The following is a 17,617-nucleotide window of genomic DNA, read 5'->3' as shown; positions in this document are numbered from 1 at the left end:
TGCTGTTTTTTAAAGGTTTAAAACTAAGGTCATATGTTGTGTTTTGCTGTGTTTGATCGTGTGATTGATGCTTCCATGCCATTGGCTTGCACCACTTAACCCAACCTCTTTTAACATAGGACTGGCCCATACCTACACTATTGTCATATATAGCATCTTAAATGGTTCCTGAAAGTCAAGGTAACTGTCTGTCACATGACTGTTACAAGGCTGCGTGACGTGTTTTTGCAGACGTTTCATGCCCCGCTGAACCACTAAAGGTGATGGATCTGCAGCCTGCCAAACTTTGGTATGTACTTTAAAATGATGTGCTCAAGTGATGAATAATACTCTTTACTAAAAAATAAAGAAGACAAAAGTAAATGTGTGTGTTCTATGTGTGTACACCATATTTGACCAAATAATACATAGGCCATGTATTTGTGGTGTCATTTTTTAATTGTTTTTGTTCAGTTTGGAGTAGGTACATTTCTTTCTATGTACAGTATATGCAGTTTCCTCTTGATAGAACAAAAAAACTGATGTCCATCTTGAAATACAACTCACCAGTCACTTCATTAGGAACAACTGTGGATCCAATGCCCTGCCATAAATACTACTTTTATGAAGCTTATACATTATCATTTTTTATTGACATTGTAAGAAATCTGATAATAAAACAGAATATATATGTATACTTTATAAAAGTAGAATTTGTGGCAGTGTTGTTGTATTAGGTTGCATTAGTTTGGTCTGTGAGTGTATATGCTCTGTAGTGGGTTAAAGAGGTGCCATTTCTGCCCTTGGATCAGAGATTTGTGCACGTTACTGCAGGCAACAATACACTATAACAATGAATAACTGTTACTATTTATTTTATTTATAACATGTGTAATTAGCTATTAATTTATAGTTAGATCATTATTTGTGTGCTATTCAAAGTAGCTCACTTCGCCTGCCCTTAACAGTGCAGTGATTTACGGATAGACACATTGTTCTCTTCCCTTCATTTTGCCTTTGGAAGTACAACGGTCACATCAGGATACATGGTACAATGAAATGAAAGCAGCTTCCGCTGTTGGCTACAAACTCAGGCAGCGCTTGTTATTGACGCCAACGAGATGCTCGGGTTTCAAACCGGGCCGGCTAATAATGTCTTATCTGCTAAAAGCAAGGAGAGCGACACCGCCTGTCCGTGTGAGTTTCGGCGTACGTCGGTCACATGTTTACGAGCGAACCCAAAAATTAAAATTGAAAAACGCATTGCGTCGAGCTACGCCATTGGCCGGCTGGACACTACGTAAACTTTTCAATGAGCCGCCATATTAGGAAGCCAAGCCCCTCTTTCATTCGGTTGAGAAAAGACAGGATACACTTAGGGGATAGTTTTAGGAAGTGCCGGCTATTATTAAGCGATTGAATTAAGATTGTTACACCTGAACGAGCCATATTTGGGTTTAGTCAGACGGGTAATTTAGCTTATTCTCTATAATGGCGACCGCGGCTGCTACTCCGACCGGCCAGAGAAGCACGTGCGGCGGCGGCACTCCGCTGAGCCCGACTAGGATCTCCAGACTGCAGGAGAAACAACAGCTCTGTGATCTCAACGACCGCCTGGCTGTTTACATCGACAAAGTCCGTAGTCTTGAGTCTGAGAACGGCGTACTTCGGCTACAAATTGACGAGAAGGAAGACGTGAGGAGCCGGGAGATAACCGGACTGAAAAGCCTGTACGAGACCGAGCTCGCCGACGCTAGGAAGAGTTTGGATGAGTCCTCTAAGGAGCGGGCCTGGCTGCAGATTGAGCTGGGGAAGATCAAATCCGAGCATGAGCAACTGCTACAGAAGTAAGCCTAGAACACTTTAACCATGCTATAAAGTCAGATATGGACGGGAACGCAGGATTAGTGGATAAATCTATGCAGCCACTTTGATTTTCGAGCCACTTTTTCAACATTACGTACGCAGGTCCGTCCGGAGTGACGTTTTCTCCAGAGCGTCACTTTATCTGTGGCTATAAAAACACATTATTTATGTTGGATGATCAGCTCATTTTGTGGCTGGTTAGAGGAAGATGCAACTCTTATATTTAATACAATTACAATAGGTACATAGTTTTAAAAATAATACAAATAAATCATGAACAATATTTTGAATTGATTGGCAGTAATTGTTACCCGCCCACCATTGTCTGTGCTGTTGTAAGAGAATATCTGTCAACCCTAACCTAACCTTTATCACACCTAATGCTTGATGATACTGAAATGAAAAAATAACTAAATTTACCATAAATGCAACATTTATGATGTTGCATGTAGCCTACTTGTTTGTGTTTTAGTATGGCAGATTACAGACGCATCTGTGTAATTGGAGGTCACATGATGCCTTCAGGGTCCAATTGCAGTATTTGTTAGTGTGAGGAGCCAAACACAGTGGTGGTGTGTAGAGTTTCAGTGCTTGTTTTCTGAAACAAGGAGAAGAGGGAAAGCGTTTTGTTGGTGTATTGTATGTTGTGAATGAAGTGGTACCCCGAGTAACCGTGTGGAGGAGGATATATGCTTCATAAACGCAATATCCTAAATGTATTTCTGGGTGTTGTAGTTGTTTGCCAAGCAACGGTTAAACACAGCTGGTAGCCAAGAGTGGAGGAACAGAAACTATGTAAATGGAGCGTTCCGTGCATTTATAGAAATATTTTTGCCGGGAGATGAGTTGTTATGGATAGTTTTATTTTTTTATTTTAACAAACACCAAACGTGTTGTGTTCAGGCGCCCTCAGCTGTGTGTGTTTTCATGTTGCTATTGATGCAGAAGTAGCAACTTTGTTTTCACCACTGTGTGAAATCTCACAGGCTGGTAATAATAATGTTGCAGTGATGTGCAGTTTTTTACTACAGAACTGCAGCAGAACCACTGAATGCTAATCTATGATACACATGCACTACACACATGTGCTGATCAGTCTGAGGAGTGAGGCCTGTACAACAGAGGGAGTAGTGTGTGTGGTCGTGCACTGTGACAGAAGGACACAGGTGGCAGTGACAGCCTGGGGTCTATATGGTTTTCTGTTGGCCAGTTGTCAGGACCTGTTGGTCCACTTTTAACATGTGTTTTGAATCTGGGTTGTAATTTGAATAGTGTTGCTAGACTCTGCAGTGTTTACATGAGAGCATTCAAGCTGCAATCTAACTTTCCTCATATTCAGAATACAGCAGAGATGATAGTTTGCTAGCTAAACTTAATTTTTTAAGGTTTTAAGAGTTTGTGAAAATGGGACCTGACAGCTCTTTACCCTTACATACTATTCAGGCTCAATTTTGACCTTTTTTTAATTTTACAATTGAGAGCTGTAAAAAACAGACTTTTGCTAATGTAACCCACAGTATACAAAAATGGAAATAAAATGTTTTTTGGTAATTTTGTTCAGCTGATAAATGTTTAATATGCAAACGTACAAGTCACTGTGTGTATTTAAAAGAAATCAGCATTCAAACATGTTGTATTTATCATATTCTATTGAAATGTTCTCCTGGACCATAAAATAGTCTTTTTTTCCATAAGATTAATCGAACATGATTAATTAAACATTTATTCATGACTTATGAAAATGTATAAATGTAAATTGGTGTAGTGTGTCTACACAGGCTGTGTCAGCAGAGCAGCAGCTATAGTCCTCTGTGTGTGTCTACACAGTGTATATAGACACACTATTGACTGCAGGCTGTCACACAGAGCTCTACTTACACTCATCACTGTAGTCGTGTGTGTAAAAACGGTGTAAAAAAGAGTTTTGGTCATGTGAGTGAAATGTGAGCCAGTGTAGACAGCTGTGTTGATTAAAATAGAGGCGTATCTGCTCCACTAAACAAAGTGTAAAATGAGGATTTTAGTTGTGTAAACTACCTGTTAACATTCCCAACTTTTTGCTGCACTGTGCAAACTATGAAACTATCATGTTTATAATCATGACGTTGTTTGAATAAACCAGTGATCAGTGAGCTGCTCCAGGTTATAACGTATTGTTTGTCTAAATTGTACCAAATATGTCACTGCACTCTCCTGAGGCCCTAGAGAGAGAGAGAGAAGGTGTGTGTGACACTGACTGTCATATAAAGCAGAGAATATGAAGTTAGCTGCTAACTAGTTAGTAAGCTGGTGAGTAAATGCTCCTACTTTAGCTACATTCAGAGCGGTTTCTGGTGAATTCTCATTGGCTGTTTCATCATGTGATATCACAAAAATAGGTAATCATTACTCTGTGGCATATTGCTTGATTCTGTCATGGTGGGCTGGAAGTCTAAAATCCTTCTCTTTCGTCCTCTTATGGAACTGTTATGATTGGAAAAGAAACAGCCAATCAGAATTAACCTGCTCCAATATGTTGCTTTTGTGGCTGAACTGCACAGCTGTGCCAGGTTCTGTGTGTGCAGACAAAGAAGTGTGTGCATAGAGTGGAGAGAAAGAGACAGACACACAATATGAGCATGTGAGCAAGCAGTGCCAGCACACAGAGCAGCAGTTATTATTGCACCTTTATGTAGATAATAGCAAACATGCAACACATGTATCGAGCACACAATAGATTGAATTGTTTGCTCAATCTAAATGATTTGTTTGCGTATAATTTCTCTTTAAAATATAGTTTACGTGCTTTCAAATATTTTTTTTGGGGCTCCAAAATCTCCCTTCACTTACTCAGGAATGAGGGACAAAAATAATATCGTACTTACTTTCCAAAATATTTTCTGTAATTTATGCCCTTTTTTGTTTACTTTCTAAACAGCCTTAGAACCAGCCAGCAGACAGGAAAGGCGAACACAGCTGTAATCTGATAAAATCTCTCTAAAAGAGTCTCAGCTGTTTGTCGTGTGTGTGTGTGTGCCTGGTCTTACAGAGAATGTTTCTCAGTAAAATGCTAGGAATCACACATACCACAGTGCACTCACTCATAGTTTGTCCACTTTAGCAGCAGTCCCACCCACTCACCCATCTGAAGCCTGTCACACACCATGAGAAAATAGTTTGCCTCAGTCTCAGGAAAAGTCCCCCAACAGACCCCTCTACTCATAAAGCCACTGTTGACTTAGTTAACCCAGGCTCAGAGCCAGGAAACGGATGTCTGACATGTTTTTGAGAGTGAAACGTGGCTCTCCACTAACTTTGTCAATGTTCTTTAAAATCAGATCACTCAAGAATTTAAAGGTGTGTAATTTGTAATCAAACCAGGAAAACAATCAGTGTTTCTATATTCATTCTGACAGATTTCACACAATCATTCATATCAACAGGCTACTAATAATTTTCACTTGCAGAACTGAAATATCACAATAGAATAGTACATAATCATAAGTCATAAATAATTAGCTTTTCTATTCATCAGCAGCTCCTCTTTCTCCACATGTTCTCTTCTGTTCTGACATGTTGTGACCACCAGAGGTCCCCGTTAACATACTCAGCTGAACCTCTGAGCTCACCTTCACTGGCAGTGTGTGTCTGGAAGGCTGTCCCTGGATCAGTAATGAACTGCTGTCTTAATAAATCAGACACTGAATAAAGCACAGCACATATTTGCACAACTTCACACCATTTCCCAACAGAATGATGGAGAACTCTTAGCATAGTTTAGCATAGTTTTCGGCACCTAAGCTGAATAGTTCATTCGGCTTAGGTGCTACGCCAAAACATCCTGTCCTCATTGAAAGTGTTTCAACTGCGTTTTCAGTAGTCCATCTCACATGGGCCTGCCAGAAAACACGTGCTTCTATTCAATATACCTGTCTACAAAGCATAAGTGTATTTTTAGTCTTATAATGGGAAGGAAACCCGTGATGTGTGAGACCTGTTTTAGGAAAGACAAGTTAACTAGACAACTTATGTCCTTGTCTTTGGCTTTTAACTGACCTACAGTCAACACCATCACACACTGTCATCCACATGTACTCACAGTGCCTCGTTTTCTTCCTTCCAGTTATGCCAAGAAGGACTCTGAGGCAGGAGGAGCTCAGGCCAGGCTGAAGGACTTGGAGGCTCAGCTGAACTCCAAAGATGCCATGCTGGCTACAGCGCTGTCTGAGAAGAGAGGCCTGGAGGAAACCCTGGCTGACCTGCAGGAACAGCTGCAGGAGGTAATTTTTTATATTTTTTTAACCTGTTCCTGTGATCCAAAGACACCATTTATTAAAAACTGCCTGATGTGTTTGTGTTCTCAGCTGGATACAAGTCTCACTCAGGCTAAGAAACAACTCGCGGAAGAGATGCTCCTGCGTGTCGACTTGGAAAACCGCTGCCAGAGTTTGACTGAGGACATGGAGTTCCGTAAGAGCATGCACAAAGAGGTGAGGACTTAAAACCAGAAAATCTGACACTGAGCAAGTGTTTCTCTTCACTGTCTATCACCTGTCTGTTCTCTGCTGGTGAAGAGGTGAATCATTCACAGATAAACAGTGTACAACCTGACAAAACAGACAAGAGTTAAAGTGAGAGTAAAAAACCGAGTTGCTAAATTTTGCATGCACTTTTGTCATTCTGTCTTTTCCACACAGTGAAATCATCAGGCCCTATTATTCTTATAGCTTCAATGCTGGATGTGAAGAATAAAGTAGTCAGGAGCAGATGAGTGTTCAGTGTCTCCTGGTATACATGCTGCCCTCAGGGCACTGTGTGCTATGCTGGTTGGGTCACATTATGTGATCACACTGATTGACTGGTGTGACACACTGACCTGAGCCAAACCATTCTTTACTGAATCCTTATGTAACTCAGTTGTCCTGCTTTTGAGGATGTATTGGTGAGATTAGCCCTGTGTGTGTGTGTTTGCTGTTTATGAGAACATGAACATATCAGCATATTTATAGGTCAGAGTTGAAGTGTGTTCAATTTTAGGGAGGCTCTGATTTTTCAGGCTGATGCTTCTGATGTTGTGTTTGTTTTCCTATTGTCAACAAATCCCATGAAAAGATGCAAACCTACAATGTTTTAGTTTGTCTCTCAATACTGTGACTTCTTTAATCTGTCTGTGGCTCTAAACCCCAAGCTCATTGGCTCCTACTGAAGACATAAAGCTCAAAGGGGACCTATGATGCTTTACCCTATTTTCAGTCATATAAATAAAAAAAATACAATATTACATTGTCAGATGTCCATACATGGCCAAAGTGTCAAAAGTAATTACGTCAACATATGTTGAAGTAATCCCTGTCATGATTTGTCTTCCTGGTGACTAAAATCAAGAAGCCATTCAAAAGTATGATGACAACTAATGACTGAATGTCTATATTATTTTTTCATTCAGTAGATGAATCGCATTGTTTCTTTTGATTAGTTTGATCTGTGCAGCCTAACCAGTGCTGACTGAAGATCACCTGAGAACACTGAGGTCTGAGTGTTTGCTGTGTTACAGGAAGTGAAGGAGGCTCGGCACCGGTATGAAAGCCGCCTGGTGGAGGTGGACTCTGGGCGGAAGGATGAGTATGACTATAAACTGACCCAGGCTCTGACTGACATGAGGGCTCAGAACGAGGAGCAGATCAAGATCTACAAGGACAACATGGATAGCACCTACGTGACCAAAGTATGTACACACCCACACACTGTCTCAGCACATATTCTTCATTCATATAATAAACTTTAATACAACATGACTGTAACTGCTGTGACAGGAGGAGGAATTTGGAATGATCTCATACACTAAACACTAGAAAGGAACAAGTAAATACAACAGTATTCTGTAATTCATGAGTCATGACAGAAACTATGTGGATGTCACAATAGATTTTACAACAGCCAACCAATCAGACAGCAGTAAATTCCCTAGTATAAGGTGTGAATGTTACTGGTGCAAAACTACACTTTATGACCAAAAGATGTAGTCATTCAAACATTACACCCACATGTGATGGCATTAGGGCATTAGGGATGCAATGGAACTGTTTGGTCCGCTCTGCACGGAACAATACACCCTTATGGACCGCGAGTTTTCGGTTTTGCAATTCATTTTGCATTGATGCTTTACAGGCGTGTGTGTGTGTGTGTGTGTGTGTGTGTGTGTGTGTGTGTGTGTGTGTGTGTGTGTGTGTGTGTGTGTGTGTGTGTGTGTGTGTGTGTGTGTGTGTGTGTGTGTGTGTGTGTGTGTGTGTGTGTGTGTGTGTGTGTGTGTGTGTGTGTGTGTGTGTGTGTGTGTGTGTGTGTGTGTGTGTGTGTGTGTGTGTGTGTGTGTGCTTTATAGATCTGTGTTGTTGCTTATTAGACCATAATTCCCCGACAACCAGTGTTTTAATTTTTTATACTACTGTATAGTGTATACAAGTAGTCAAGGAATAAGAGGCAGTTTACCATTTGAAAGTGTTGTGTTTGGTAACTGTTAACTTGAAAGAAAAGTGTTATATTGTTCAGTACACCAGTGATACTGTAATTGTTTACTGTGAAATGCAGTTTTTGCTGACAAGCAAAATAAAGACATAATTTTGGGAGAAAAAAAGTTGTTCTCTTTACACACAAAACACGTACCGAACCCGTGGCCCAAAAACGGAGGTCCGGACCGTACCGTGGGTTACTTGTACCGTTGCACCCCTAGATGGCATGTGTGATGTGATTGAAGGCCTGGCTCACAGCTTGTGTTCCAGGTAACGTGAAATGTGCTGGATGGGGATGAGGTTAAGATCTGTGTAGGAGAAAGCATCATCATGTTGAAACAGGAAAGAGACAAAACACAAAGTCTATGTTGTGTAAAATATAATTGCATGATGGCGCATTAAAGTTCCCTTTCATTGCAAATGGAAGAGGTCCAAACCAGGAAAAACAGCTCCAGACCAAAAGAACACCAAAACCGTGATTCCCAAACTTTTTTAGACCAGATCCTTCAGGAATAAATTTTTTGGCACGCCACCACAATGTGCAACGTGCATGTACACGGACAGTGATGGATATTCCACAAACAGAAGAAATCTGTTTGTTAAAAGCTGTAAGTTCAGCAGAGTTGTAGTTTTGTAGTCACATTCTTTAGGGTTCTTTCTGTTACTGCTCTGATGCTCACTTTTTTCTGACTGCTGAGCTCCTGCAGAACTCCTGAGCCTGAGTGTGGTGTGTTGCTATGACAACAGTCCTGTCAGCTGCCACTACCGGCATATCAAACCGTTTTTAATATGGTGATTTTGATACTTATTACTCATTTATTCAGTTTTTTAATATATTCAAATCCTCCACATTGGTGACACACTATTTGAAAACACAAAGATGAACAGTGATATGATTAATGTTGCTGTACCCCTGTCCTGTCCTCACAGCACAATAGTGGACAGGACTTAAAATGCTGCTCAGTGTTCAAGATTACAGAGACTGCATCTGTAGTGATGATAACTGAAAATGCATTCACTCAGTATTGAATGCATTGTTGCTGCCTTGGATTTAACTGTGACACTACTATGATAAAGGATGGTGTGCAGGACATGCGACACAGGTGCCTGCAGATTTCTTTCTTCAAGTATCAATATGCAGAAAGTGGTAACAAGCTTACAGTTTGTCACCTACAGTATTGTTAAACCTTGACCGTATGTCCTCATTTAACCATGAAGAGTGTAAGACATGCTCAGATGAAGTGAAGATGATTTATGCAGCAGTCAAAGTAAACACAGGTGGTCTAACAGCTGGTAGTACTGACATAAATGGTAAAAGGTAAATGTCAAAATACAGTGGCTTGGGTACTTTAGTATGTGTCCTAATCATTCTCATAGACGCAAACAATCTGCAACTAAGCAACATACTGCTACTCAAGTAAACCTGTAAGTAAAGCCACATAATCAACATCCTGTATGTCAGGAAGTGACTGACACTACACAGTTCCTCTTTCAGGGTGCGAGTGTTAATAAGGAAACAGTTTTGATGCAGCTGATACTTGAACCATCTGTGTGTTTGTCTCCAGCTGGAAGACCTGCGTCGCTTCTCTGAGATGAACGGAGCATCAGCCAACATGGCCCGAGAGGAGCTGAGGGAGTCCTCCCTGAGGATTGAGAGCCTCACAGCCCAGCTGTCAGGACTGCAGAAGGAGGTTGACATTTTAACTTTCCTTTTTTATGTTAGAAGAGTTACAATGTTGTTTCTTAAGTAATTATATTTGATAAACCCTGTAAAATCCAAAACCAGACACTGTTATCTCAACACTGAATCTGATATACTTGCTGGAAAAAGGTCTGTTCTAGATAATTTTAGTTTCAGAATTCTGCTCTGGAGCTCAAAACCACATCATATTAATAATCTGTATTAGTTTATGAGGCCCAGTCTCTCATAACTGATTTTCTTGTCATTAGATTAGCTGAGCACTCGTTTCATTGAGGCAGACATCAAAGTGTTTTTAGAAGACAGATGAAGTCTTGGCTTCACATCTAGCTCACTCTGACCTCCTTGTCCATCTTCAGACTCGTGGTTGGCGGGATCGTATAACTGAGCTGGAGACAGCGCTGACTCAAGAAAAAGACATGAGTCGCAAGATCTTGGCAGAAAAAGACCTCGAGGTGGCTGAGATCCGGTCCAAGATGCAGCAACAGCTGAATGACTACGAACAGCTGCTGGATGTGAAACTGGCTCTGGACATGGAGATCAACGCCTACCGCAAACTCCTGGAGGGAGAAGAAGAGAGGTGAGAAACCACACGCCAGCAGATAGGTTTCTATTCAAAGTCTGACACACCTGTGTAGTGAGCTGCATATCTAACTGGTGTTTCCCTCCCTCAGATTGAAGCTGTCTCCCAGCCCTTCAACTCGCGTCACAGTGTCTCGAGCCTCGTCCAGCAGCCGCAGCGTTCGCACCACGCAGGGAAAGAGGAAGCGTGTGGACGTGGAGGAGCAGGAAGCCAGCAGCTCAGTGTCCATCGCTCATTCTGCCTCAGCCACAGGACCCATCTGCATCGACGAGATTGACACCGACGGCAAATTCATCAGCGTCCAGAACAGTGGTGAAGAGGTAAGCTCCTGGGCTGCTCATTGTAGTTTAGAAATGTTAACGAGTGTTTGTTCCTCATCTGGATCTGCTGTAACCTTTTGTATTAAACTGTTCTCTTTAATGTGGCAATGACTGTGTGTGTCTCAGGACCAGGCCATGGTGGGTTATGAGATGATCAAGACTATTGGAAATGTGACAGCCACCTACAAGTTCACTCCCAAATATGTCCTGAAGGCCGGCCAGAAAGTCATGGTAAGAGTTTGATTTTATTTAGATAGAATTCCAATGGAAATACAAATAGTGATTTACTGTAAAACATCAGCATGATTTTTATATTTAAAAATAGTTTTAAAGAGGACGTATTCTGCTTTTTGTGATGTTCTGTCAGGTATATACTGTTATGATGTTGGATTTCCAGGACAGCGTTTTGTCAGTCAGTGTGAACATTGTTGAATATGAGGATGACTTTGGGGCCTTTGCTGTGTGCAGGTTTGGGCATCTGATGCTGGTGTGAGCTCCAAACCTCCCTCAGACCTAGTGTGGAAGAACCAGTCCTCCTGGGGGTCAGGGGAGGACGTGCATGTGGTACTGATCAACCCTCAGGGAGAGGTGAGACCATACACACACACACACACACACACACACACACACACACACACACACACACACACACACACACACACACACACACACACACACACACACACACACCACTTCTGTGTTCTCTCTGTTCATTCTTACATATTGCATCCTCCACTCTACTTTGATAGTCAGCCATACATCCTAATATCATTTCTCTGGTTCATCCATATTATTTTCTCAGCTAGTTCTGTCAGGAATAAACAGCAAAGTATCTTTTGGATGATGTTCTTGATGGTAGAATGTAGAGTTAGATTAATAATTGGGGCTGGCTGTGGATCAGGAGGTAGAGTGGGTCGTCCACCATTTGGAAGATAGGTGGTTTGATTCCCGGCTCCTCCAGTCCACATGTCAATGTGTCCAAGATACTTAACCCCAAATTGCTCCCGTTGCTGCATCAACGGTGTGTGAATGGTTAGTCTCTTCCTGATGAGCAGGTTGGCACCCTGTGTGTTAGCTCCTGTCATCAGTGTGTGAATGTGTGTGAATGAGACATGTAGTGTAAAAGTGCTTTGAGTGGTCATAACTACTAGAAAAGCTCTATATCAGTACAGTCCATTAACCATTTACCTGGCTTTGCTGATTTTCTGTCTGGTGATGAGTAACACAAATGATTGTGTGTGTGGCAGGAGGTGGCAAAGAGAACCACTACATACAAGACAGGAGTAGAAGAAGAGCAGGATGAAGAAGATGATGATGATAATGGAATGGAGGACATCGAGGAAGACTTCTTCCACCAGCAGGTGAGTCAGCCACCTGCACTGTCAATATGACTCAGTACAGTCAGAACTATAGACACTCACCGGCCACTTTGTTAGAAACACCTGTGCAATCAAATCAGGAACTGCGCAATCAAAGCAATTAACATGTATTAATTTTGAAGACTTTCACCGACTTTCTCAGTCGCCTGTTAGCATTTGGACTGATTTCTATTTGAATTACCCAGGCCAGAATTTTCCTCCGTCATTCAAAGGATGTGACGTTTCTGAGTGCCATGCCTCTCTCCCACTAATGTCAACAAATACACAACACAACAACAACACCAGCAGACAGCTGTCAATCACAACACATTTCATAACAGAAAACTGCTGCAATGTCATATACTCACCCACAGCACTCACACAGGAGCAGAAAATAGGCTCCGGAGCAGATGCACAACATAACTTACCATTTTTTGTTGTTTCTGGTCCAAAATATGAATACATACACATTTCACAACAAAAAACAACAGTACACTGTTCCTCAGCCACATCACACCTCTTCGCAGCCACTTCCTGGCCACAGCGCGTCAGGGGTAGACATCACCTGCAAAAGTCTCGTGCTGTGAACATGCAGGCATACAGGCTTAACAGCCACAGGTGTCGCTAATGAGAGGAAATGTCTAATTCATACATACAGAATCTCAAAAAGCTCAACACATCAATCTAGATTTTGAGCTTGTTTGACCAGTTTTAGTTTGTTTTACCTGTGTTCAAATCCTCCAAATACAGTTATATGAAGGGTAATGTATACATTTTTGTGGTGAATGGCTTTTTGTACAGGGTGACCCCCGCACTGCCAAAAGAGGCTGCTCTATCATGTGATCCCACAGAACCAACCAGCCACCTCCTCCTCTGAGCCCAGCCAGTCTGCTGCCAACTCTAATACTAGAACTATTTTTCTATCTTTTGTAGTGTATCTCAATAAAATGTATGTTTATTCGATGTTTTCATAAAAATGCAAAACTGCTTTTGGTAGATGTATTTTCATCTGAAAACCAAAACAACTTGGTCATTGAATAACATTTTCTTCACAACTTTTTTTTTCCTTTTTTCAAACCATGCAACAAGTAGTTAAACTCAAAGACGGGCTGTGTCTTTAAGAAAATGAGTGGTGTTCTGTAATTTTAAAATAATAGATTTTAATTTTTGTTATTTTATTTTATATTTGATCTTATTATAATTATTATTGATGCTATATTTTAGGCCTTTATCTGACAAGGAAAGCTACAAGATTCCAGTCATTATTTTAGGTCATGGGCTGGTTTTTCACTTTTCTAAAGATGTACTGTATGATTAAGAAAATGTGGGAAAAAATGAACACTAAAAGCTCGTGATTAAAATGAGTTCATGTGATAATTGACTCCCTCCCATTAGTCTGGACCTCAAGTGGATGAAAGTCTGAAGTATTCTATATGGAATCATCTGTTCAAGGGGTGTAACTGTACACAAAATTCATGGTTCCGTACGTACTTTAGTTCAGTTTTTGGAAAACTCTAAACATCCAACAATGGCTCGTTGGCCATTATGACGATGATGATGATGATGATGATGATGATTACAGAAACAGTTCAGTTGTGCTGCAGTGGAAAAAGAAAGAATCAAGAAACCTGCTGTCAGCTGTTAGATGCTGATTCAGTATTAATAATCTAATGATGTCATACATCATAATCATAATAACAATAATATATCTGTCAGAGGGACCAAACCACTACTTTTACTGCAATACTTTAACTACATTTTTCTGTGTCAGAACTGGTTCTTCTGCTCTGACCATGTTAGAAATCAGGTGTTTTTATCTTTGTTCTGACCAGCTTCACTTTTAAGCAGAGTGAAAAGCTGACTGTCACATAGAGATGTGATATTGCTTCACTACATAGATAATGGAGCATATTCTAATAAGTGTTGCACTTGGTCAGTGTTATGTATCTGTCATTTGTCATTGTGATGACAGCAACACTAACACAAAGGTTACCAGGCTAACCAGGCTACCTTGGCTACGTCGGCTAACACAGACCCCTGAGCATACTCAGTAATTGTTTGGGTCATGGAGTGTAATCTTTGTATGACTGCATGCATTGAACCATGATGTCCGTACCGTGACATATCGGGATGAATACATGTACTGTTACACCCCTAATCTGTTCAATGCCATCCTTGTAATATCTTTAGAAAAAACTTCAGTACCATGATTGTATTTATAAGGAAGTCAGAAGACAGATGTTGAGTTACCTAAAGGGTGCAATGTGTAAGAATTGGCCACATGATTCAAACAAATAGGGGGCAGCATATCCCCCACCCTCCCCCTCCCCGTAAACACATCACCCCACCACCATCATCAGTCACTGAATGTAGCATCAATTCTTTTCTATGTGTCTTTGTCAATATATCAAAATGCTACAGAGACATTAGAGCTAGCAATACATTACCAAAGAGATGCACAAATCAGTAAGTGGTTGTACCACAGACATAATTGTAGTAATAATAACTATTTATATAGCCCTTTTAAAAACAATGGTACCAAGTGCTTTCCATATAATCAAGTAAAACTGCAAAATTGATTCTCTGATAAAAGTATAGGCAATCAAGATTTATAAAACATCAAATCATAAAACGGCAAAACCATGAAAGAGAGATACAATATAGAATTAACACAAAAAGGATGAGGAATACAATCAGTATAACTGTAATAAGGCCTTTTCATAAAAGTGAGTTTTAGGAAGTGGTTTAAAATGGCTCATGCTAGTTTACAGCTAGCTGAGATGATGTCTTACCCAGCCAGCTGCTCTGGGGGTGACAGTGTTCCATATGCCACCTTGACCATCCCGGCCGGATGGGGCTAAGGCATATTCATTATAGTAGATATCTTTGACATGACATAAAACTATTATTTCTTCACATTCTGTTGATATTTGGTCATGTTTGAATGTTTTAAGGTAAATATGATGGTGAAATCTTACACATTGTACCTTTTTTAAAGACCTTATGTAGGATTAGGAACTGTGGCTTTTTGAAGAACGCCATCCCTGCAGATCTGACCTGACCCACAAAAATACTGACAGTAAACACATCAGATTAAAATGTTTGCCATCAGAAGAATTTGGCATGATGCTATAATCAAATGTTAAACATGGGGGTGCTTTAATGTAATGTCATGCAGCATACATGACTTTGTCACTGACTTTAAATAAGCATTGCACCACTAATTAAGAAGTGTTGATTGTATTCTTAACTTTTGATATTTGAAGTGTTTGAAGTACTCTTTGTGTTTGTGTGTTACTATGCATGCTATGGTTGTAATCTTTATAGTTGAAAGATTAAATGTTTTTTTTCTTGTACTTGTGTTGTACTTGTACTTCTTTTAAATACATAATTCCATGTAGCCGCATAAAAGACAGGATTATTTAAAAACGGAGATATTAAAACATAAACATGCATATCAAGCAATACAGATAATGATGCTGGATTACAATAATGTATATGGTCCTGTTTTTACTTATCTATCCATTGTCCACCACTTACCTGTGACTGGGTCAGGATACTCAGATGTCCTTCACCCTGACAACAGCCTCCACCTCCTCCCACAGGTTTCCAGGGCGTTCCCAGGACAGAAGAGATATGTAATCCCTCCAGTGCATTCTGAGTCTGTCCTAGTCAGTATCACTCTACCTCCAAAACTAGCTTAGTGTTCTTCCCATCCTGGGAGGTGATGTTCCCCATCCCTAGAACCAGTTTATAATGTCCAATTGGCAAAGAGACAAGTTCCTCTTCTTGTTACTATACTTCCACCACAGCTCAACAGGGAAACACTAAGAGGGAATTTGATGGTAAAAAGACTGTAAATGTGTCAGATATCACTTGATATGACTAACTCACACTGATGAAGCTCAATAGAAGCTGATCATCTACTTTTAAATGACTGTGTGGACACACTGTGGATTTAGTCCTCCATCACTTCCATTGAAGCCATGTTTAAAGATCTTTTAATAGTCAGTATTAACAGGAGGAATGATTACAGAGAGGAATACTGAGGCAGTATGTGACTTGAAAATAGGCTACATGAAAAATGGTGAACCAATTCTTTAATTAATTCTACCAGGCAGTTTATTGTTTTATATAATCTGAATAGAATATGAGTAGTGTTTGGTTCTTAACTGAAGGAGGAAGTCTGTGGCCTTCTGAGTTTATTGCATCACCAGGGTAAGTTTACTGACACAAACATGAAGCTCTTTAAATGTAAAAAGAACTGTATCATCATATAGCACTCCGTAGGTTCTGATGTGTGATTTGTCTTCGGTCACATTTGGACATGATGGTCTCAGTGGGCACAGAAACACTCGCGTGCACAGATTCATTCTTCAGTCAATCTTACGAGTGATCTACGAGAGCTTGTTGCATTCACCAGTTTTCTCGTATTTAGGATTTTCTCTTAGGTACGAACACAATCTATGAGTTGTGCAGTCTTGTTATAACAGTCATGTACAACCAACCTGTCATTCTCCAAAGCAGTAAAACATGACTGGTTGCTGACTAACGCCGTTATTCTAGGATGTAGTATGTTCCATTTTATAATGTTGCATGTTCCATTCTACAATGTGAGTGTGATGGTAAGTGTTCCATTCTGGAATGTTGCATGTTCCATTCTGGAATGGTATTGTGATGGCATGTCTTCCATTCTAGAATGCTGGATTTATCATTATAGAATACTATTGTGATGGTATTTGTTCTATTGTAGAATCTTGTATGTTCCATTCTAGAATTTGATTGTGTGGTCAGTGTTCATTCTCAGATGTAGTATGTTCCATTCCGTAATACTATTGTGATGGCATGTGTTCCATTCTAGAGTGTGATTGTGATGGTATGTATTCCTTTCTAGAATGTTGCATGTTGCATTCCAGAATACCATTGTGATGGTATTGTTTTTTATTGAGTGTGAAGACTTGTGCATGCACGTACATATTAGGTGCATGTGTGTGTGAATGGATGCATGAGTGAAAGTGGATGTCTCTATGTGTGTGTGTGTGTGTGTGTGTGTGTGTGTGTGTGTGTGTACGTAAATGTTTTTATGTACAGATACAAATAGAGAATTTGTATAGTCGTACAGGTCTGCACTTATAGCATTTTGTCTAAATCTCTCTCTCTCTCACACAAACACACATTCATGGAGGAACAATTTTGTTTATACAGTGTATTATAGACCTATTATAAGTGATTACATAAAATATATATATATATATTAAAAAGAATGTACTTGGAGAATTTGATGCCATAAGCATGAACGCAGCCCAAATGATCAAGAGGAGCCAGAT

At 40.3% G+C, this 17,617-nt stretch overlaps 1 protein-coding gene across 1 annotated transcript; it reads left to right on the top strand.

Moving 5' to 3' along the window:
• The first annotated feature begins 1,343 nt into the window (after window positions 1-1,343).
• Window positions 1,344-13,895, top strand: lmnb1 (lamin B1). The gene is made up of 11 exons (XM_062434872.1): window positions 1,344-1,826; window positions 5,948-6,104; window positions 6,189-6,314; window positions 7,379-7,549; window positions 9,896-10,021; window positions 10,389-10,609; window positions 10,704-10,932; window positions 11,059-11,163; window positions 11,401-11,520; window positions 12,180-12,293; window positions 13,092-13,895. Exons 1-11 carry the CDS (start codon window positions 1,471-1,473, stop codon window positions 13,131-13,133), a joined length of 1,767 nt encoding a protein of 588 aa, XP_062290856.1. The 5' UTR covers window positions 1,344-1,470; the 3' UTR covers window positions 13,134-13,895.
• The last annotated feature ends 3,722 nt before the right edge of the window (window positions 13,896-17,617 follow it).

This window comes from Scomber scombrus, chromosome 15 (assembly GCF_963691925.1).
Source record: "Scomber scombrus chromosome 15, fScoSco1.1, whole genome shotgun sequence".
NCBI lineage: Eukaryota > Metazoa > Chordata > Actinopteri > Scombriformes > Scombridae > Scomber > Scomber scombrus.
This window is presented reverse-complemented; position numbering and strand designations above follow the sequence as displayed.

What these genes read in the sequence shown, in the direction of transcription:
- lmnb1 (XM_062434872.1), top strand. Translation starts at nt 1,471, where the DNA reads ATGGCGACCGCGGCTGCTACTCCGACCGGCCAGAGAAGCACGTGCGGC. An exon ending in TGCAGGAACAGCTGCAGGAG is followed by an intron (nt 6,105 to 6,188) that starts GTAATTTTTTAT and finishes TTGTGTTCTCAG; the next exon opens with CTGGATACAAGTCTCACTCA. An exon ending in TGTCAGGACTGCAGAAGGAG is followed by an intron (nt 10,022 to 10,388) that starts GTTGACATTTTA and finishes GTCCATCTTCAG; the next exon opens with ACTCGTGGTTGGCGGGATCG.